The sequence below is a fragment of the Eriocheir sinensis genome, chromosome 46 (assembly GCF_024679095.1).
Source record: "Eriocheir sinensis breed Jianghai 21 chromosome 46, ASM2467909v1, whole genome shotgun sequence".
Lineage (NCBI taxonomy): Eukaryota > Metazoa > Arthropoda > Malacostraca > Decapoda > Varunidae > Eriocheir > Eriocheir sinensis.
In genome coordinates this window covers 6,355,139-6,379,065 of record NC_066554.1, presented here as the reverse complement: position 1 = coordinate 6,379,065, position 23,927 = coordinate 6,355,139, and the positions used below count along the sequence as shown (strand labels likewise).

At 43.9% G+C, this 23,927-nt stretch overlaps 1 protein-coding gene across 48 annotated transcripts in view; it reads right to left on the bottom strand.

Moving 5' to 3' along the window:
• The window catches only part of LOC126981009 (ankyrin-3-like), a 224,740-nt gene that overhangs the window by 117,630 nt on the left and 83,183 nt on the right, over nt 1-23,927 (bottom strand). For all 48 annotated transcript variants that reach the window (XM_050831610.1, XM_050831612.1, XM_050831611.1 and 45 more), the window contains exons 2-4: nt 6,972-7,073; nt 1,062-1,194; nt 61-224 (exon numbers count right to left, since the gene is read on the bottom strand). In XM_050831610.1, coding sequence (XP_050687567.1) covers nt 61-224; nt 1,062-1,194; nt 6,972-7,073 — 399 coding nt within the window. The remainder of the gene's footprint in view (nt 1-60; nt 225-1,061; nt 1,195-6,971; nt 7,074-23,927) is intronic.

Genomic DNA, 23,927 nt, shown 5'->3' with positions numbered 1-23,927 from the left:
CACAGTACCCTAAGTTTACCCCCCCCACCACCACCACCACCACACACTGCTGCTCCTCACCTCCGTGGCGAGGCTCTGGTTGGCGTTGTTGGCGAGGAGAAAGCGAACCACACTGTCATGATTCTCCTGGGCAGCCATGTACAGGGGCGTGAAGCCATTCTGGGACTGGGTGTTGACCAGGGCTTGATGCTGCACCAACACCTTCACGATCTCCTCCTGGCCAGCTGAAAACATCACGATCATTATCTTTCACCTCTTTCACAAACTAGTCATGAAAGTTAAAAAATAAACTAGGATCACTACTTATACAACACTGCTAGGTATATGTTTGTTTATACTCCAGTGTAGTTTGAGAAGCTAAATGGCAAAAACACATAATGAACCCTCACCATCATGAGCATTATTTTCACACTACTTATAAAACTACGATGAGTACAGAAATTAGGCCTCATAAGTCTACAGTAGATTGGTTTTATTGACACGCCGATATCTCGTTTCCTACCACACCAACTGCTCTTCTGCTGTCATAGATATTTTCTGCTAACCTGCATATGTTTCCTAAAGCTTTCCGAGGGCTTTGAAGGTTAGTAGAAGACACGTAGAACAGCACAAGAGTAAGAAGTTCCACCACTCACATCTACTATTTCCAAAGGACGAAGAGATCAATCGTGTTTTTATGAGTGCTTTTGTCGGTTTATGGCACAAAAGAATGATCAAACTAACAGAGAGGTCATAAAACTACCCTTACAAATGCCCACAACCCCTATGAAACCCTTGTCAAATGTGTGTGCTTGGGCGTTGAAATGCTGAATAAAGAATGACCACTCTAATTCCTTGTTTTCTTTTTCTTTTCTTTTTTTCTTTTGCTTCCTTTTGCTGCTTTCCTTCCTTGCTTTTAAAATGTGGTTCTTCTATCTTACTCTAATTGCTGTCCACTAATTATTACGTCTATTAGTATACTTCCTAGCTACCTACTTCATTTTTTAATTGTCTTTTCCTTACCACTTATTTACTATCTACTTATTACATTTGCGATGAAATGTTTAAGAGGTAAGACTCACCGAGGGAGGCGATGTGGAGAGCCGTGTTCCCCTTCTTGGTGGCGGCATCAACGTTGGCACCGCGCTGCAGCAGCTCCCGCACCACATTGACGTGGCCTTCCTTGCTGGCCAGGTGCAGTGCGTTCAACCCATTCTGCAGGACACGGACACAGTCAACATTAATTCATTCTGCAGGACACAAACCCAGTCATTCTGCAGGACACAAACCCAGTCATTCTGCAGGACACGGACACAGTCAAGATTAATTCATTCTGCAGGACACAAACCCAGTCATTCTGCAGGACACGGACACAGTCAAGATTAATTCATTCTGCAGGACACAAACCCAGTCATTCTGCAGGACACGGACACAGTCAAGATTAATTCATTCTGCAGGACACAAACCCAGTCATTCTGTAGGACACGGACATAATCAAAATAAATTCATTCTGCAGTTCACAAACCCAGTCATTCTGCAGGACACGGACACAGTCAAGATTAATTCATTCTGCAGGACACAAACCCAGTCATTCTGTAGGACATGGACATAATCAAAATAAATTCATTCTGCAGTTCACAAACCCAGTCATTCTGCAGGACACGGACACAGTCAAGATTAATTCATTCTGCAGTTCACAAACCCAGTCATTCTGCAGGACACGGACACAGTCAAGATTAATTCATTCTGCAGTTCACAAACCCAGTCATTCTGCAGGACACGGACACAGTCAAGATTAATTCATTCTGCAGGACACAAATCCAGTCATTCTGCAGGACACGGATACAATCAAGATAAGTTCATTTCAACTCCCAACACAAAAGAAAACAAGCAAGAGATATTAGGGTATTCTTTTGGTAGCAGGCACCCTCAAGCCAGACAATATTATTCTTCCTTGTCTCACAGTTTACTATATGGATCTTGGCAGTCTGAATCTTTTGAAACCCAAACCATTTCCTCCATAATAAACTAATATACAATGATTTTTTCATATATTTTTTTCTCTGGAACTTTGATTTGACGTATGATAATCCTGTAATGGTGCTATAGCAATTTTGTTCTAATTTATTGTTATTAATTTATAATACAAAAACAAATCAACCAAATGAATAAAGTATTTCTTATGAAGATAATCCATGTTTCAATATTCACGTCATCGGATAACAAATTAACATTAGCGGAGAAATGAAAAACACAAAGGGAAAAAAATTGCTCTTTTACAAAAGCAGCGATGAAAAACAGCTGTGTTACTGAAGAATGGGGGGGGAGGGAGAGAGAGAGAGAGAGAGAGAGAGAGAGAGTCTGTGAAGAATAATGGAGTAATGGATTAGAGAAAATGTGAGAAATAGTAATGTGAGAAATCGACCCTTCAGCCACCCCGGTGACAAGTGATGATAGGCATGCGAGCCACGGTCACCTCGGGATGTGCTGCTCAATGTGATGGTGATGCTGGGAGGCCGCCAGGAGAAGGAAGGTGCGAGAGCACGCCCCCCCACCCCGGTATTGGGTTAAGAAAAGCCGGAGGGTGTCGGACGCCTGAGGACGTCCACCCCTCCCATGGGTGTGGGCGAGGGCGTGGCTCCCGGCGGCTCCCGTGCCTGTACTGCGTCACCGCCAGGCGCTGTGATGTTACGTCCAGAACGCGTAGAGGAACATGAGGCAGTACCCGACCATGTTCACCACTGCCAGATGATCCAGGATGGCGCGCCCCCAGAGTTCCCCGCTTCCTAGAGACTCCTCCTCTTGGGGACTTGGCACTGGCTTCCATAGGTCCTCTGCTTGTGCTGCCTCACGGTCCTGGGCGCTGGGCGGCTGGACATCTCCGTAAGATTCGGGCTCCAGACCGGCTTCGTAGAATTCCAGAGACGGGAACTCCCCCAAGTTCGTCTCCGGTGCTGCCGAGTCGTGCCCTACGAAAGGCTCGGGCTCAGGATCGTCGTCGTGTGGTGCCAGAGTTGATGACTCCCCCAAGTCACCATCCGGCACATCTGAGTCCTGAGCGCTGGCCGGCGGGTCCTTGCAGTACATGTGCACTCTTGGCACTGTAAATATCCTGTCGCAGTCAGGAAGGCGTATGCGAACTGGCCTCAGCTCTGGCACGAAGGCCGGGACACTGGCCGATGGCAGCAGAGCGTCAGCCTTCGCCCTTGCTTCCATGTCGCAGGTTGGTGTCCGCCAAGCAGGACACCACAGCTCAACGGGAGTCATGTCTGTGTAGCTCCTGATGGCGTCGGATGCCACAGACTCCTCTGCTGGGTGATCCAGCAGGTGGTCATCCGCGCCCAGGGCCAGACTGCCCGTGGCTGGGCCCTGGCTCTGAGGAGGCAGGTCATGCTGCTGGTGCCTCTCAACAAGCTGTTGGTCGCCAGGGCTGGCCGGCGCGCCGCAGCCACCCTCCCAGTGGCTGAGACGCTCGGCGTCCCCCTGGCCGCCGTGCTCCCCCGCGTTACCGTCACTGCCGTACAGCCTCCCGCTGCACGACAAGACGGTGTAGGCGGCCCCGCGATCCGCCGCCGCGCCCTCGCCGCCTGCCAGCGAGAAGAGAAGAAGGGCTGCGTCCTCCCTCACAGCCCCCTCCCCCCCCAGGGCCAGCAGACGACCGAGGGGCACGGAAGCCGCGAACACGGGCGCCCCGCGGAGGATGCACTTGACCTTGACGTCAGTGCTGGCGTCCAACCGGCGCAGCTTGTCGAAGGGCAGCTTCTGCAGCTCCTTCGACCTGCACACCTGCCGTCCTTGGCAGGACACCCAGTGCTGGCGGGGGAAGGTGTACCTCGCCAGCCGGAGCTTGCCCCTCCCCCAGCAGCGCGTCGTGCTGCAGGACATGCTGAGGGCGTCCACGAGGGGGAGCCCGGCTGGCACCGTCACCTCCGCCTGCACCTTCTGCGAGGAAGACTTCTGACCCATCGCGACGTAACGGACTTTGCAAGGAATAAAAAATAATGTGCGAGGCAAGTGATGAGGAGTGTCTTGTGAGCTGGATGCTGCGAGGCTTCCTTCCAAAGGCCGCCCCCAATCTTGACTCTTCTCTTCCTCACCGCGACATTCCCTCCCCGTTATCCCTTCCCTGACTACCTTTTCCTCCAGCTTCCCTCCCCCGCCCCTCCCTCGTCATCCACTACCCGTGCGTGGAGGAAACGGGGAATTTTCATACCTTCCGCCGTCCCGCGCCATTTTACTTGCATGAAGACTTTCTGAAATAGGCTCAGTAGTCGTAGTAGTAGTAGTAGTAGTAGTAGTAGTAGTAGCAGAAGTAGTAGTAGTAGTAGTAGTAATAGTAGTAGTAGTAGTAATAATGGTAGTATATTCCAACCATGATATAGCTAACATATGAGAAGGAAAAATAGATGTTGGGACTGTGAGGCAGAGCAGAGAGGAGGAAACCATCGCCCAAACGGACTATTTGAAATGACGGTCACAAACAAATACTTAAACAACAACCGCTTTCTCTTACCGTAGTTCAGCATTTTGAGCAACACACCAAAAACGTTACACATTTATTCAAACAGCATATCATCCTTCTCTTTCTACTTTTATGTGGTCCTTACTGCCACAAATACCCTCGACATGGTTGCTGCAAGGCTATGAGTGGGGGAAGGAGGTAGAGGGTTATTCAGTGTGATTCGTACCGTCATTGGTTCGAACACGCTGACGGGTGGTTCAGTGTTACAGTTCCATCGCGTCTTTCATGCCTAACTTACGCTGGACTGGTTGGTAGGTAATAGCGTCTCGCGGATTTGTATTAGATGTGGCATTTCTTATTTATCAACCTTCTCCTTAACTAATCACATTCTTTCTCCATGTATCCTTAGTTGTTTAATCACACTCTGTACTGCCTGGGGGTTGGGATGGCATGCTCCTCCCTTCTCCTCTGTTGTTTACTTGCAACAATGAACTATCAATCATCAATCCTCCATCCCCTCACCCTTAATTCATCATCACAACTCTCATCACCCACTCCATCAGTTTCACATCCACCACGTCATAACCATTCTTCCCTTTTTACTCTCACATACGCACATTGCACCAGATAACTGCACCACGTAACTACATAAACTATCTAAAGACATTTGCCAAAAACAAGTTAGTCACGAGATGCTAACATACAGTCAAACAAATCGCAGACCATGCATGAGTTACCATGAGAAACGCAAAATAGATACAAACATGATGGGAAACTATCCTTGGTACAGGTGTTTCCAGCAAATGCGTCTTTCTGCCCACGGAGCCTGAAGTAATCTTTCAATAATCGTAAATTCCCTGTTTCTCTGGGCCTGTTTCAATTATACGTCAGTACAATAAATTAAACCATTCCTAATAAATATGTGGACAATTTACAGTTTCACCCAACCAACGGTTTTCTCATGTTTTTTTCTGGTGATAGATGTAGAGAATTGCATGATTTTGTCCAAAGAGGTCAATCATACTTGTTGCTTTGCTTAAGTTCTTATTACAAGCTTCGCTGCACGAGGGTAGTGCAAAATAAAGCAGAAACGGGCTTCCGAAAAATGTCTACTTATATTGCAGCATTTAGTGGGTACCTATTTTGAGTGTATCAATCTTGAATTCGACGAAATTTAATCAAGGTGTAAATTAAAAGCGTGTCATCTTACCAAGTCCTTTATCCAGCATCTATTGGAAGCCTACGTTCACCCCTATCGTTGAGAACAGACACACACAGCAAAGCGCTGGCATGGTGAGACCTCCAAGACTTTGTTGACACACGATGAGAAACGGACAGCTGAGGGCAAGAGGCGATAAATCCTCTTCCTCACGGAGACCCAAACAAACTGATCCTGTGGTCACTGGCTACGCACGCAGCGCCACACGCGGCCACCCGGAGAAGTGTCAGACGTATACTTTTCCTAACACGCCAAGCAGACTCTCCCCCTTATACTTTGGTTGACATAACGAGTAACGGAAGGCTCAACGTTACCAGGGTCCACCGGCACATATAACATTCCCACTTTCATCCTCGAATCACGTGTCCCAATCCTTGCCCCAATCCTCAAGGTCATTTACACCCAGTTCCTCCGATCCACCTCATTACCCTCTGACGGGCTTTTGGCAAATATCAATCCTTTGTTTATGACAGGTGACAGTTTCTTTCAGCATATTCAAGTTGATCTCTCTCCTCTTGTACCGGTTCCAAAATGACCAATTGCTGTTTCACCGACATTTTTGGTTCCTATTTTGATGTAATGTCTCCCATAACTATTGAGAAGTGGGTTTCTTCATTGCTATATCCATATTATTGTTGAACTTTTCATCTTATCGTCTTTGCAAGTAAATGTTGGTGCATAAGCTTGAGGTATTTGAAGTTTGAATCCTTTGTTTGACTTGATTCCTGCGATTCTTTCATTGATGCTGAAGAAGTTTGCTACGTTCCCCACTATATTCTTGTTGTTTAAGAATTCAACTGCAAGACTCTTCCTTTGTAGCACAAGATATGTTCGTCAAGCAATGCTATGAATCCCTCACCGTCCTTTTAACCTCAACGAGGCCTAAGAGGCTAAGAGGTCACGTGTAATACCTTAAGTTCTTCTAGCAAGACAGCCAAGTTAATTCTTGTCAAGTGCCTTGTGGATGTTAATTTTCCCTATTCATTTTCATTTTTGAGCGAAGGATTGTTGATTTGTGTTTATCTTTTCCTCTTTTTGTTTCTGAGCCGGGTATTAATAGTTTGTGAGTGTATATGTTCTTTATTTTCGTATTGTTAGTTGGAGTGAGTCGGCGCGTGGACTGTTTAAACACACACACACACACACACACACACACACACACACACACACACACACACACACACACACACACACACACACACATTGATTTGATTGGTATTATGTAACGTTTCCTTTATTGTCTTCTGCATTCATTTTTAGGCTTATTTTCCTTCCATTTTTTCTTCTTCATTAACACCAGGCTATACTCACGGCGTTGCAGGTATTGATGTCTGTGTTGGTCTTGAGGAACTCCAGCACCTTCTCCAGGTTCCCCGCCCGTGCCGCCCGCAGGAAGCTGGCACTGCCATCAGTCTGGAAAGAGGACAACACTTGTTATAACACACTGCCTTCATGTGCTTGTATTAGGAAGTTATATTGATAGAGAAAGACAACAAGAAAAAGGAGCAATAAGAAAGTAATAATCATTGGGGTGAGGTTGGTGTAGGATTTAAGTTTTACCATGATAATAATACTGTAATAATAATAATAATAATAATAATAATAATAATAATAATAATAATAATAATAATAATAATAATAACTTAACGGAAAACATTTAATAAAGAGATGGGGAGTTTATTCGTCCATTGTTGTATTATTTCTAGCACTGACCGAGTTGAAATATAGGTATAAAGAAAATACGTTCTGATATTTTTTTTTAACTCGGTGACCAAGATCAAGACCAACAACATACGTAGTCTAGACCCCTTGGCAGCTATAAACAAATAATTACCCTATAAAAGACGATGGTAAAGAAAATAAGTAATACAGAAAAAAATGTCCCAATACGATTCCTGGGTAGGTAGGTGGGTAAGTACGAAGGTAGGGAAGTAGGTAGGTGGGTAGAAAGACAGATAGATAGATAAACACAGATGTATACAGAAAAAAAGCAAAAAAATAATACAGAAAAGTGCCCTCAATACGATTCCTTGGTAACTATAAACAAATAGCTCATTACCCTTTTTAGAGATGATTGTACGGCAAAGTAAATAATAATAATAATAATAATAATAATAATAATAATAATAATAATAATAATAATAATAATAATAATAATACAAAAAATACTCCCAATATTATTCCCAGGTAGTTTCTTGGAAGATCATCAGTAAAAACGTATTAAAAGTGTAAGAAGGTGAGAAGAGTTGCAAAGAAATGTTCGCAATATGTGATAATAGAGAAAAAATGTCCTTATATAATTCCTGGGTAACTTTTTTTATGAGATTAATGATAAAATAAAGGATGATATGTGTCAGATGTGAATGAAATCATATCATACCCCAATCCTCAAGGCTTAAGGTATTTTGTAAGCTATTTCTATGCTCTTCCGCGAATATTGCAATCACGATGTACGAGTTTCATTAAATGTTAAAAAAAAGTCGCCATCTGGTCAATAAAAAAAAGGCAAATAGTTGGGTTTACGGTGATTATAATTAAGTGGAAGGAAATGCGTTAATGTTATTCAGTGTCACGTCACGAGTACTTATGTGTGTGTGTGTGTGTGTGTGTGTGTGTGTGTGTGTGTGTGTGTGTGTGTGTGCCTCTATCTTTAACACACACACACACAAACGCACACACACACACACACAAATGAGTTGTTCGAACGGATTATTGGCAGGACAACTTTAAGCTTTCCTAGTAAAAATGAAAACATAAAAATAACGACGACTTTCCTTCCACGCCAAACCAGCCAGCCACGCACCCACTCTCTCTGCGCGGAAGGAACTTTTACATACGCAGTGAAGTGAAAAAAATGGAGGGTGTTCATCAAAAGGACTGGAATTCACTTTAATCAGCATTCGCAAAGGGGCTGAAGCAGGGTATATGCAAGAAAGAAAAGAAAAAAAAACAGGTAAATTGGACTATGATAAGTAAATAAATATACAGAAAAAATGAACGATAATTTAGTATATCAGCTTTTTTTTTTTAGTATATATCTTTCCTCTTGATGTCAGTACTATCTGGAACGTTGCGTACAGAATTGTCAAGCTTATCCTTAATCAGTACCGTAATATATATATTTTTTTAAATGACAAACTACCTCCCCACGATATTTCTTATTATCAATGGGATGCCACTACAAAGTCACTAACTGATTCCGATTGTATTATGATATCTGACAGTAGAATCTCGCTTTATTAGGCACAGTTACTACTTATCATCAGAGTTGGAAACCCTATATATACAATAACATTTACAATATACAGTAAAGAAAACGCCGGATATATCATTTTAAAATATACCGAGCTCATGGACCGCTTCATACCCGCTAATATACCACTAAAAGGGAATCCATGGACCACAAATTAGGATACGAAACCCTGCTTAAAAATTCTGTCCATGTGGCTCCCCCTCCCGCCGTCCCGCCCCCCGCCTTCCTTCCCTCGCGCGGGCCGCTGTGTGTGTAGGCCATTATACAGGCGTGGCGAGTCTCGTGCCGCGGCCTCATCACAATTTCCACCCTGCCAAGGCCACAATTAAGGGTGCGCGAGTGGTCCCTAATAAAAAAACAACGCAGGGAAGAAAAAACAGCATCGGCTCCCTCGTCCTTTTCTCTAACCCCTTTGTGGTTGGCTGGTTTGTGTTGTGTTGAGTTGGTGTGGGGCGTGAGAGGCGGAGGAAGGGAGGGAAGGGGAGGAGGGGGAAGGATGGGAGGGGGAGGGAAGAGGAGGGAGGGGAGGGAAGAGGAGGGAGGGGAGGGAAGAGGAGGGAGGGGGGGAAAGAGGAGGGAGGGGAAGGGAAAGATGGGAGGGAAGGAAAGGGAAGGATGGGAGGGAAGGGGAAGGATGAGAGGGAAGGGGGAAGGATTGGGAGGGATGAGAGGGAAGGGGAAGGAGGGTTGGGAGGGAAAGGGGAGGGATGTTTGGGAAGATGGAGAAAGGGTGTTTATTTGATGATGATGATGATGATGATGATGACGATGACGTTTCTGCCTCCATTATTATACTCTCCTTTGAAATACGATCCTTATTATAACTGATATTTTACTCTTTTTACCTCCGCCAATGAAGTTGGAGGAGGTTAAATTTTCGGTCCGGTCAGTATGTTTATTTATTTGTTTGTTTATTCGTTAACAGTCTCCTGTGCACAATTTTGAGGATATCTCAACCAATTTTTTTTCAGGGAAGCTTCGTGTCTATTCAGAATAGAACCCATTAAATTTTTGATGTCAAAGGTCAAGGTCAAGGTCAAGGTCGGACAAAACGTCAGATTGGCCATAACTTCGGTTCTCTTCATCGTAGAGACTTCAGACTTGGTTCATATTTTAGCTCATGGACTTTTTATGAAACTATCCTCCTCCTCCTCCTCCTCTTTAGCATGCAACAAAACGCCAAACTTGAAGGCAAAACAGATGACTTCGATTATAAAAAAAAAAAAAGTATAGAGAAAGAAAGAGTAAAAGAGTACAAAATGATGGAAAACAAGACAAGCGTAACCCCCTAAACAAACTTCTTCTTCTTCTGGTCTTGCTGAAATAAGTTGGCCCCCGAAAGTCAACGTCTGTGACCTCTAACTTTATATCTCGCTTCCCTCTATCGATCGTGTTCACCTTCCCTCCCATTCACGGTTCACATTTTCCTCGCCTTTTTTTTTGCGGTGTCCTATCTTGTCTGTGTTGATAGATAGATTGATAGATATATAGATAGATATATAGATAGATAAACATAGATAGAGAGATAGATAGATAGGGAGAGAGAGAAAGAGAAATAAACGGGTAAAAAGTCTGAGTAGGTAATTGAAAAACGATGGGAAAGTACCGTAGACTCATCTCACTTTCTCTCCCCCTCTCCCTCTCCCTCTTATAGTCCATTTAAAACTCACGTAAACGAACACACATTAAAAAAAACTACCATGATATAATGCTAACCGAGAGCGTGCGGTGATTAAGAGTGAGCTTCGGCGCCATTATAGGTAAGCGATACTAATAAATTCAGAGCTTTTTTTTACCTTGAGGCGTGTGATCTTACCAACGCCGCCGCCGCCACCATCGCTGCTGCTTCATTACGGTAAAAAGTTAGGTTAGTGTGTAAGTAGTTAGTGGTTAGGTTAGTGTGTGAGTAGTTAGTGGTTAGGTTAGTGTGTGAGTAGTTAGTGGTTAGGTTAGTGTGTGAGTAGTTAGTGGTTAGGTTAGTGTGTGAGTATTTAGTGGTTAGGTTAGCGTGTGAGTAGTTAGGAGTTGTTAGTTAGTGGTTAGGTTAGTGTGTGAGTAGATAGGAGTGAGTAGTTAGTGGTTAGGTTAGTGTGAGTAGATAGGAGTTCGTTAGTTTCCTGTCTGTTAGCCTCTCTGTCTTCTTTGAATCTCTGTCTGTCGTCTTATTTTGCCTTTCTTTCTATCTATCTGCCTACCTGTTTGTCTCTCTTTCTGTACGATGTTTTAAAAAGCTTTCAATACGTCTATCACAGGGTCTACAACTAGCCTACTTCCCCATCCTTCACTGCTTTCTAATAATACCGCTGAGTTGCTATAATTGAACCAGCTTAGCTTTGTAAATTCCCCGGTTTTATTTCCTATTGCATTATAATCATTAATAAGTTGGATTCTTGTAGCTAAACGAAGACTATCAGCGCGGTTCTCTTTCATCTCTCGCTCTTTAAACACGCTAACGTTTAAAATGGGTCAGGTTTAATGGCGCCAAAGACCAATTCGCTTAAACCTACATATTTTTTTTTTTACAGCGAAGGAAGGAGCTCATGGGCAAAAAATTATTAATAAGAGAAAGAAATCCCGCTAAACACTGCCCCTACATGAGAAAGGGTTCAGAATAGTGGCCAAAAGAGAGTCAGTTTCGGGAGGAGAGGTGGCCTGATACTCTCCTCTTGAAATTAGATGAAAGGGAGACGTTTGGAGACCGAATTTATACTCAAGAAGGAATATATAAATGAAACAATGGATAGAGACAAAATACACTCGGATCTCAAGGTAAATTCTATCACAATCAACAGCAAACAGAATTATATACAAAAATAAATGAATAATGAAGGAAAAAGGTGCAACGCCAACTGTAAAAGAAGGAACGAGAAATGTGGAGTGGAATAGAGAAATGAAAAATATATATAAATATATTAAAATAATAGAATAAAATAGAATAATGAATAGAATAGAAATAAAATAGAAATAAAAATAGAAATGAAAGGAATGCAATAATAAAATAAAATAGAATAATGAACATAACAGAAAAACTAGAAAAATGAAAACAGAAATGAAAAACAATAGTGAGGAAAACAAACAAACAAACAAACACTTCCTATATATTGAAAAAGAGCCAAAATTCACTCGCCCACTTCCCCAAAAAAACAGAGTAAGACGAAAAGAGGAAAAAATAGATATATATACACGAGATAAAACAAAAACCACAACGTCCATCCCTACGCGCGCACACACACACACACACACACACACACACACACACACACACACACACACACAACACCCCCCCACCCCCACCCACCCCTCAACACACAGAGAACAGAACCCTCCCCTTCAAAAACAACAATAGGAAAAATCTGGCCAAAAATGAAATATGAAAAAAAAGAAAGGGAAGAGAAAAGAGAGGAAGAAATAGGCACTGGACAGCCCTGGCACTAATCCTGGCCGTGGACTCCTGTGGCACGGTGCAGGGCCACACTAGCGGGCGGAATGGCACTAGGAATCTCTCTCTCTCTCTCTCTCTCTCTCTCTCTCTCTCTCTCTCTCTCTCTCTCTCTCTCTCTCTCTCTCTCTCTCTCTCTCTCTCTCTCTCTCTCTCTCTCTCTCTCTCTCTCTGCCTGAGCAAACTGGTAAACTTGGAGAGAGAAAAAAGTGGAGAGGGATGAGTTTGGGGAGGGAGAGAATAAAACAAAAGGAGAGAGAGAGAGAGAGAGAGAGAGAGAGAGAGAGAGAGAGAGAGAGAGAGAATATGGAAAGGTAATAAAGAAGGAAATACGAGTGGAAAAAAAGAAAAGAAGATGGGGAGGCAAAGAGATACGAGAAAAAATGAGGAAAGAAAAAAAACACGAGGGATAAAAATGGTGGAAAGAAAATTAGAGGAGGAGAGAAGAGGAGGAGAAAAGAGAAGAGGACCAGCAAGAGGAAAGAGAAGAAAATTAGAGAGAGAGGAAAGAGAGGAGAGAACCACCAAGAGGAAAGAGGAAGACGAAAGGACGAAGAGGAGAAAAGAAACCCATAAAAAAACGAAGTACAGATATAAAAAAAAGAATAAAAAAGAGGAGAGGGAGCAAGCAATACGGAAGAAAAATAAAAGAAAACTAGATGAAGGAAGAAGGAAAGAGAGGAAAAGAGAGAGGGAGGGAAGGAGAGGGAGAGAGAACAATGCGAAAGAAAGATCAAAGAAAACTAAAGAACACATGATTTGAAGCAGAGAAGAGGAGGAGGAGGAGGAGGAGGAAAAAGAGAAAAAGTCGAAGAAGGGGAAGAGGAACAGAAGAGGAGGAGGAGGAGAAGAACAACAATAGGAGGAGGAGGAGGAGGAGGAGGAGGAGGGACTGGTTTAGGAACTGGCCTCACAGGTGGGTCAAGGGGACACTTCTGAGCCTGGCGGAGAGGTGTTGTGGCTTCCCGTTTTCTGTTGTGTTGTTGATGGCGAGAAAGAAAACGGGAATGTGGTGCGGGTGGATGAGAGAGAGAGAGAGAGAGAGAGAGAGAGAGAGAGAGAGAGAGAGAGAGAGAGAGAGAGAGAGAGAGAGAGAGAGAGAGAGAGAGAGAGAGGAAGGTAATGAAAGGAGGAGGAGGAGGAGGAGGAGGAGGAGGAGACAGATACCGTAGTGAGGGAGAAGGGAAGAGGAGTGAGGAGAGGGTAGAGAGAGGAGGGAGGAGGAGGGAAGAGTAGGGAGGAGCTGGAGGTAGGAGGAGAAGGAGGAGGAGGAGGAGGAAGAGGAGAGACCGATCGATAGCTTACCGTCCGTCTCTCTCTCCCTCTCTCTTTCTCTCTCTCTGGCGCCACACACACACACACACACACACACACACACACACACACACACACACACACACACACACACACATAGTAACAAAAAATAGCTCTTTCCTCACTATATTTTAAAGCCCACTATTCTTCCTCCCCCTCCTCCTATGCCCCTCACTTCCTCCCTCCCTTCTTCCCTTCCCTTCCTCTCCCTCCCTATCTACTCTATCTCTCTCTCTCTCTCTCTCTCTCTCTCTCTCTCTCTCTCTCTCTCTCTCTCTCAGCAATACAAGATTAAAACGCTTGCATTTTTAGGTCTGCTTCGCTTCTTCCTTACTTCCTGTCCTTCATCCTTCCTTTCTTTCTTTCTTCACCTTTATCTTCATACCTTTATAACCTTCACTCTTGCCTCACCTCTGTCTCTCTCTTTCTTTCTCTTTCTCTATCATTCATTCTTTCTTTCTTCCGTCCTCTCTTCCTTTCCTTCCGTTCTTTCTTTCTTACCTGTTTAGAATCTCTCCCTCCCTTCCTCACTTTTCCTTTCCTCCCTCTACTGGATTTTACCTGTATCGCAATCTTTCCTCCTTCCACCTGTCCCTTCCCTTCCTTCCTCATTCACCTCTCCCTCCCTCCTTCTCCCTATCACGCACACCACCTACCTGTAAACCTTCCCTCCTCACACCTGTATTACCTTCCCGCTCCCTCCCCACCCCACCCTTGGCTTGCACGAATCACAGATCGACATAAATTCCGCAACACCCAGCCAACCAGTCCGCCAGTCAGCCAGTCAGTCGGTCAGCCAATTATTAAGTCAGTCTGTTAGTAAGTCAGCTAGTCAACCAGTCAACCTGTCAGTCAGAATATCATATATCCATTCATGCAACCAGTAAGTCAGTCTCCCAGCATTCAGATAGTCAGCCAGCACACTAGTTAGTCAGTCAGTCAGTCACTCATTCACTTGGTTAGTCGGCCAGTTAGTCAACCAGAGAGTCAGATAGCCAGTCAGTAATTCATCTACTTATCCATCTCTCCATCAATCTAGCTATCTAACCATTTATCCTACATTCTGCCAGCCAACTATTCATCAAGTCAGTCACCCAATCATCCGAGCAGCCAGTCAGCCAGCGAGCAATCTTCCTAACCAGATGGCCACCCAGTGATACAGATTATATGCCAGACAGCCAGACACCCAGCCAGCCAGTCAGCCCGCCCAGCCACCAGTCACTGTCACACCACCGCCGATCTCTCCACCTCCTCCACCTCTCCCACACACACTCCCCTAACGCATATCTCTTCATCCGCCCCTGCCTCGTCTGTGTCACTCCAACAAACACACGTAAAAAAGTGAAAATAATAAAAACTCCCGGCATTGAGAGATGGAGACAGTGATAGAAGACGAGGTAGATAGACAGATAGAGAATGCGACAGGGACAGACAAAGATACAGACAGACAGACAGAGACATAAAGAAGAAAGAACAGGACATAAGAGAACGTGCAGTGAATAAATAAAGACAGCCATAGAAAAAATAGGGACATAGACGATAAGAGATGAATACAAAGTAGCAGATGAACGGATATAACGTTGATAAAAAGGAACGACACACGCTTGCATATTAGAAAAGGTGGAAACGGTCACATTAGCATAAAAAAATAAATAAATAAGAGAATAAAAGAGGATAAGTTAGCAGGTAGAACGAATATAGTAGTAGTAGTAGTAATAGTAGTAGTAGTAGTAGTACAAACAGACACAGACATAAAACAAGCCAAAAATAAGTTGAAAGCATAGACCGTGAGCCCGTGGAGTTTATGAAGTCTCTCTCTCTCTCTCTCTCTCTCTCTCTCTCTCTCTCTCTCTCTCTCTCTCTCTCTCTCTCTCTCTCTCTCTCTCTCTCTCTCTCTCTCTCTCTCTCTCTCTCTCTCTCTCTCCCATCGCTACACACACGCCTCACGTCCACTTGTTTACTGTCCCTTCCTTGACATCCATCACGCTCTAACTTTGAACCGGGCTTGGGTACGTGTGGCAGCAATAGTAGTAGTAGTAGTAGTAGTAGTAGAAATAGCAGTAGTAGTAGTAGTAGTAGTGACACCAATCGTCCAGAGCAACAGTTGACTTCTAACACAACAATATATATACGTACGACACACAGATAAAGACGTTTTCGGCTCCAACAACAACTAATTTCAAAGGCCACAAAGTAGATTATTCGGTTCTCATGAGTGTCTTCGCGTTCACGGTACAGAAGCCTTCCCAAAGTATCACTATAGGCTCATAAAACTACCCATGGAAACACTGCCCACAACCTCTATGAAATCCTTACCTGATGTGGGTGTGTAAGCTACGAAATGTTTGAGACTATATGGGCTTTACAAAATATATACCGAGGGAGAGAACGTAGGAAGGAGGGACTGAAGGAAAAATATATAAGAGGGGAATAGTTAGGAGAGACTGATGTTATATAAAGGAAATGTGGAGTTGACGGCACTTAAGGAAATGATTGAAAGGAGGTAAGTACTCATTCACACACATACAGGTAAGTAAATAGACGGAAAAAAGGGATACCAAGATAGACAGGTAGATAGACAAGATATATGAGACAGGTAAAAGACAAGGTAGACGGATTAGTTAGTTATCAAACATCCCATATATTCCAGGTCTCTCTCCCTCTCCCTTTCTCCCTCTCTCTCTCTCTCTCTCTCTCTCTCTCTCTCTCTCTCTCTCTCTCTCTCATGCGGCTTTAGGAAGTCTGAACAAACTTACGAGGCGAAAAAAATAATTCTTCTTTTGCCTAAACCTCGAAATGAGAGAGAGAGAGAGAGAGAGAGAGAGAGAGAGAGAGAGAGAGAGAGAGAGAGAGAGAGAGAGAGAGAGAGAGAGAGAATGGTTCCCCTCCAACTGACATTTCACACTTGCCCTTTCCTTCCTTTCCTTTCCTCCCCTCACGTTCCTTCCATCTCCCCTACGTACGCCCATCCTTATCTCCCTCCTCTTCTCCCTTTTCCTTTATCTCTCATTCTTCCATCTCTCTCACTCTCCTCCTCCTCCTCCTCTACCTCTTTTCGAATCTTCCTCAGTTTCTTCCACTATCCTTGACATTCCTCCTCCTCCTCCTCCTCCTCCTTTTCTTCCTCTACTTCACCTCCCTCTTCTCCACTGACATCTTTCCTTCCTTACATCTTCCTTCATTCTTCCTTTCCATTCCTTTATCCTTCCTTTTCTTTCTTTCTATCTTTTTGTCTTTCCTTTCTTCCTTCCTTCCTCTCGTCCTACTCCCCCACCCTACTCCCCAACACACTAACAAGACCCCCCACCAGTATGAGACCCGCTTCACTACCCCCCACCCCTTCCCCTATAACCCCCAACATCACCAACATCCCCGCCCCACCACAACCACAACGGGTCGAAGAGTCCTCTCCCTCCCCCAACCTAACCTAACCTTCCCCTTTCTTATGCTTTCCCCTCCCCTTCCTATGTTAATGACTTCCCCTCCTCCCCCCCCCTCATGCCCCATCCATCCTTTATTATTAGTTAGCAATTTTATTTCTCTGGCTTTGAATTGTTTCCCTTGATTTGTTTATGAGAAATGGTTGTCTGAATGCGATTATTTCTACATTTTTTTTTCCAGTTTAAATGTCAACTTCGAATTTCACAGTACTACACAATGGAATAGAAGCATCTTGTGTGTATGTGTGTGTGTGTGTGTGTGTGTGTGTGTGTGTGTGTGTGTGTGTGTGTGTGTGTGTGTGTGTGTACGCCTACTCTCGTTAATCTGCTTTATATCGTTAGTTACCATCACAAGTTTCCAGCCGCGCCATCTGTCGGGGAGGAGGAGGAGGAGGAGGAGGGAGCAAGTGGAGGGGAAGGGGAGGGGAGGAAAGGGAGGGAAGTGGACCGGAGAAGGGGCAGCAGAGAGGAGAGGACAAGAGGGAGAAGAGAGGGGAGGGGAAAAGGAAGGGAAGGGAAACATGGAAACATGGAAACATGGAAACGCAGGCAACAGAAAGCCTATTGGCTCATTACGAGGTTGCCCCTGATTTAATCTTAATCTGCTCTGGGGCCTGGGGGCTGGGGGAGAGATGGAAAGCCTGAGATGATGAGAGAGAAGCGCGAAGATATTGAGGAGATGAAAGCAACTCAATATTCAGTTTACTCCCGACGCAGCGAAGTGACGGTCGATTCTATATTTGAAGGAGTTGATAGTATTCGCATTTACTACTTCTGAAGGAAGATTGTTCCAGTGACGGATGACTCGGTTTGAAAAGAAACTCCTTCCGATGTCTGTGTTACATCGACTAGACTGAATGGGTAAACCGTTATTTCTAGTTCTTAGGTTAGGAAAGGGATGTCGAGGAGGCAGAAGAGGCAACAGGGAGAAAGGAAGCGAGAGGGAGGAAGAGAAAGGGGGAGGGATGGGAAGGAAGGTCAGTGAAGTAGGCAATAAGAAGAGGGGAGGAAAGAAGAAAGGGAAGGTAAGAAGGGAAAGAGGAGAGGGGAGAGATGGAGGGTAAGGGAGTGAGAGGAAGGAAAGGAAATAGGCATGGCAGGAGGAAGAGGAGGAGGAGGAATGAGGGGTAGAAAGGGAAATTGGGGGAGTGAGAGTGATAGGGAAGAAAGGGAATAGGCATGGCGGGTGGAGAGAGAGGGGGGGGGGGGAAGAAATAAGGAGGGGAAAGAGGGGAAGGAGGGCCGAGGGGGGGCGTCGAAAAGTCATATCCATGGAAATTTTGACATAGGCCTTTGGGAAACCAGTTAGCGGGGGGGAGGGGGAGGGATGGGGCCAAAAATGAGGAGTGAGTCACGGAGAATTAATTATGGAGATGTGGAGGCTGGGGGAGCAAGACTCTCTCTCTCTCTCTCTCTCTCTCTCTCTCTCTCTCTCTCTCTCTCTCTCAGCACACCAGGTAGGCACAGGTAGCATCACACACCTCACGCCCTCTCTAACCACTTCCAATTAAGGTCGTTGGTTAGGTTAGGTTAGGTTAGGTTAGGTTAGGTTAGGTTAGGTTAGGTTAGGTTAGTGGTGCCTGCGGTGTGGCGTTGATGTTACTGAGTCTTGGGTGTTGCCTCCTGCTGCTTCCACTCCTGATCCCACTACTGATACTGTTTCTTCTTATCATGAGGGACTGCGTGTGTTGATGTTGTGAATGTGAGGGCGAAAAGAGGTGAGGCCGAGGCATGGGAAAATTATTATGGGGACTGTGTTGAACATTTTGAGGGTTGAAAGTAGAATGAAAACTAGGAGACGGAAGAGAATCACGACGGTTTTTTTTATATATACTTCTGATTGATTGTAGAACTGAGTGATATAAAACAAAAGTCAACGGTGTATATTAGGAAAAAAATTAGTATATATGAACATTAGTAAGAACTTGAGCTTATGACGTGTAAAATACTGAACACATCTATCAAAGGAAATTATTCGAAAAGGTACGTTATATATCTCTCTCTGGTCTCAACCTCTCTATCTTACCTCCCTTCCTCCCTTTCTCCCGCTATTTCCTTTTTCCCTATACTGTGGAGGCTCACATCTAAGTAGCTAAAAAGGTACGTTATATATCTCTCTCTGGTCCCAACCTCTCTATCTTACCTCCCTCCCTTCCTTTCTCCCGCTATTTCCTTTTTCCCTATAGGAGGCTCACATCAAACTAGCGAAAAAGGTATGTTATTTATCTCTCTCTGGTCCCAACCTCTCTACCTTACCTCCCTTCCTCCCTTTCTCCCGCTATTTCCTTTTTCCCTATACTATGGAGTCTCACATCAAAGTAGCGAAAAGGTTCAGATAACAATAAGAAAGGTAGGGTAATATTCAGTTAAGGAAAGTGTTGCGCTCTAATATAGTAACTGAGAGTCGTGCATGAGTAAGGTAATAGCTGGGCGGGACAGGTAGATTAATGGACAGGTAAACAACGTCGTGCGGGTGAAAACGAGAGCAGGTGAGCGGTGTGCATGACGGTGGCAGCGAAGTCCATCGTTACATAGAAAGGCTTAGTTACGTTGTGGGGCTGCTGCTGGTAATCCGTGTGCGTGTGTGCGTGTGCGTGTGTTGTGTGCGTGCTGTGTGTGTGGGGTGAGGTGGGGTGGGGGGGGGGCGCAGTTTACTTGCTTCATTTTATTAGTCTGTCATCATGAAGTTCATTTTTTTTCTTCTCGCTTATTTTATTGTTGTTGTTGTTGTTGTTGTTGTTGTTGTTGTTGTTGTTGTTGTTGTTGTTGTTGTGTTACCGTCCACTCTCCTGTGACATGACGTGGCTACCCAGAGCGTTTTTTTAAAGTCACCGTGGCCATTTAAAGAGCGTAACACACACACACACACACACACACACACACACGAACGATAGGTATGTAGCAATGCCATCCTTTTTTAAATCATTATTACAAAAAAACATTACCTTTCAAGATATTTAATTAGAGGAAAAATACAGGTGTTTTGCTCTATTTTAATCAGCGTCAGCACCCGACAGAAAAGAGAGAGGAGGTGACCGTGAATTATTTATCGCTCTGAGGTGTTGGTGCTGTCCCTCCCTCCCTCTCTCCCTCCTGCCTTTGATGGGACTAATTAAAGGCCGCCGGCAAGGGTTTTATCGGTTCCTGGGTTGTGTCAAGGTCGCGATGTGAGGCACCAAATAAATGAAATAAATATGTTATCAAAGCCCGAACGGTGAAAGACAAAAAATAATAATGTGAGCTCAAATGACAGGAGTAATTAGAAATGTGAGGGAAAAAAACATTAATTATTTATATACTGATGAGGGAAATTTCCAGTATAAGAAAATAATATTGCGTTGAAAGAAGAAAATACTCAAATACTGATACGAATAATTAGAAATATAAAGGTAAAAAAAAAAAAAAATACGGATACGAGAAAAAAATAGCGAGAGAGAGAGAGAGAGAGAGAGAGAGAGAGAGAGAGAGAGAGAGAGAGAGAGAGAGAGAGAGAGAGAGAGAGAGAGAGAGAGAATCTTTCCAACACTATGTAATGAGAGTAATTAACAATGCAAATATGGAAAAGATAATGTAGGTGGTGAGGTACAATGCTCGGTTCAAAATTATCTCTCATGTTCAAGTTCTCTTTCATTATAACCCTTTCAATATAATGTATGTAGTTAATATGCTCCAATTCGATACAAGCAAAACGTTCGGATTCACTGTCATTATAAACTCCGACAAACCTATATTACATTCTGGTTCAATTGTAATTTTGGTTAGGGGGATATACACCTGTGACTCTCTCTCTCTCTCTCTCTCTCTCTCTCTCTCTCTCTCTCTCTCTCTCTCTCTTCTTATATTTTCATCACGTTCCTTTTCCTCCTAATTCCTTTCTTTTTTCTCCCTTTCACGTTCACTCTCTTCCTTTTATGGACAATTTATCTCCCTCTTTCTCCGTCATTAATCTCCCTCGTACCCTCTTCCCATCATTCCCTCCCTTCCCTCTCTCTCCCTCTTTCCCTCCCTTCCCTCCATTCCTCTGACAGTCAATCGCATCTGGCACACTCCCTCCCTCTAACTTTATGACTCTCCACGGAGGGAAGGAGAGAGAAAGGGAGGGAGAGAAAGAGAGGAGGGAGGGAAGGAGGGAGAATTGACGAAGGATGAAATGACGCAAGGGAAAGAGAGAGAGAGAAGAAGGAAGGAATGGAGGGTATGTACGAGAGAGAGAGAGAGAGAGAGAGAGAGAGAGAGAGAGAGAGAGAGAGAGAGAGAGAGAGAGAGAGAGAGAGAGAGAGAGAGAGAGAGAGAAGAGAGGATAAGTGTGAGAGTGGTACTTCTGTAGGAGGGAGAGAGAGGGAGAAAGGGGAGGAAGGGAGATAAGGCAAGGGAGGGAAGGAGGGAGGGGAGGGAAAATGGGAAGGGAGGGAGAGCGAGGAAGGAAAACCATGTACTTGTGAGAGATGTGGCGATAAAAGAGAGAGAGAGAGAGAGAGAGAGAGAGAGAGAGAGAGAGAGAGAGAGAGAGAGAGAGAGAGAGAGAATAAAGGAAAGAAAGACAAAGAAACAATGAGAGAAATAGAGGAAGTATAATTAGAGGCAATGAAAATAAAAACAACAACAACAACAACAACAACAACAACAACAACAACAACAACAACAACAACAACGCCTTTTTATGGGACTCAACCTTTCTAATGCAAAAAGTTGTCGAGGAAGAAAAAAAAAAGAAAGTAAAGTCTGGAAGATAAGGAAAATAACGAAGACTTAAAGTTTGTTGAGTTATGGTTAAACGAGAGAGAGAGAGAGAGAGAGTGGAAGAATACAAGTGGTTCTCACAGTATTATTTACCCCTCTCTCTCTCTCTCTCTCTCTCCTCATTATTCATTCCCGTTTCTTTCTTCGTTTAATGTTTTCTTTACCGGTCATTCATCTAAACTATCTTCTTCATCCTTTCTTTCCTTTATATCTCATACTATTTCCTCTTTTTTGTGGGTGCATTATGTCATCCATCTATTTACGTCCCTCTTGATCCTATTTCTATCCTCTCATTATCTTTCTTCCTTCCTTTACTATATATAGGTTCCTTTACCACTTATCTTTTCTTTACTTTATCTCTTTTTCTTTCCTCATATATGCACCTTTGTCATGAGTCACCCATCAACGCCATCAACTTCCCTTCATCCTATTTGCGTCTGTCATTAGTAAACTCTTTCCTCCTTTAAAACTAATAATAAATACTACTCCGCTATGATTCATCTAGGTTAGTCTCCTTTCCTACTCTCTCTTATCATTAACTTCTTTTCATTATTTACGTATCTCCTTTACTCAACTTTTTCTTTCTCTTAAACTTACTCAATTTACTCCTCTTTGTTATGCGTCTTCTTAAGTCTTCAGTCTTTCCTACTCTCTTTCATCGTTAACTTTCCTTCATCCTTTACGTGTCTTCACCCAGCTCTTCTTTCTCTAAAACTAACAATATTTACCCGACTTCGTTATGCCTCATCTAACAAAGTCTTATTTTTCTCCTACTTTCTCCTTTCATTAACTTTCTTTCATCCTTTACGTGTCTTCACCCAATTCTTCTTTCTCTATAACTAACAATATTTACCCTACTTAGTTATGCCTCATCTAACTAAGTCTTATTTTTCTCCTACTTTCTCCTTTCATTAACTTTCTTTCATCCTTTACGTGTGTGACTCTTCTTTCCTTTAAAAATATCTCTTACTTACTCCTCTTTGTTATGCCTCATCTATTTAACTTTCTCCCAATCTCTTTTACGTGTCTGATCTCTTCTTTTTCTAAAACTAACTTTTTTTTTAGTCTTCCTTGTTAAGTGTCATCTAAGTAAGTCTCATTTCTTTCCTACTCTCTCTTACCATTAACATCCTTTCAACTTTTACGAGTGTCAGTCATCAGTCATCATCATCGGGTCTCATTACACTTGCATGCCTTCCCGGGGCCACCTGATACCCCTGCACCTGTGTCACGTTACCTGTGGGCCGCCAGAACCAGCCATCACCAGCACGACACCACCTCACCTCACCACCCAACATTGCCCAACAACCTGACGAACCGGAGCCTGGAATTCACCTATCTACCTTTCACATTCATTACTGGCATCGTCCCTTCAATCTAACCTTAGCTTACCTAGACAACTCAACATTATCCAACAAACTTATCAGAACCGGAGCCTGGAATTCACCTATCTACCTTTCACATTCATTACTAGCTTCGTCCTCCTTACCTACTCTAACCTAACCTAACCTAATCTAGAGCATTTTTTACCCAACAACCTCCTACCCTAACCTAACTTAACCTATTCTAACCTATCCCAGACCATTCAACATTACCCAACAACCTTCTAACCTAACCAAATCTAAACAAACCTAAACTAACCTAACCTAACTTAACCTAGAGCACTCACCATTACATTACCGAACAACAACCTGACAATCCTGGTCCTGAAATGAACTTAACCTAACTCTCACACCCATTACTAACTTCGTCCTCTCTGTACTTCTTTCTTCCCCTCCCTTTGCGATACTTTTCCCCACTTGGTTTTCTTCATCCTTCCTCCCACCTCTTCTGATGTCCTCTCCCTACGTTATTTGCTTCCCCTTCCCTCCCCCTTCCCCCTCTTGACTAACCTTTCCCACCCACGTATCCTCATCCACTACAACGACTTACCACTACATGCGCTCTCCTAACTCTCCCACCCACCTAGTAGTTACCCTTTCTGTTCCATTAGAAACGCGTCCTCAGTTGCGGGAAAAGTAAACTAAACTCCTTTGACGTTAGGTGGCAGTGTGGAGGTTTATCCCGACCAGCACCGCACC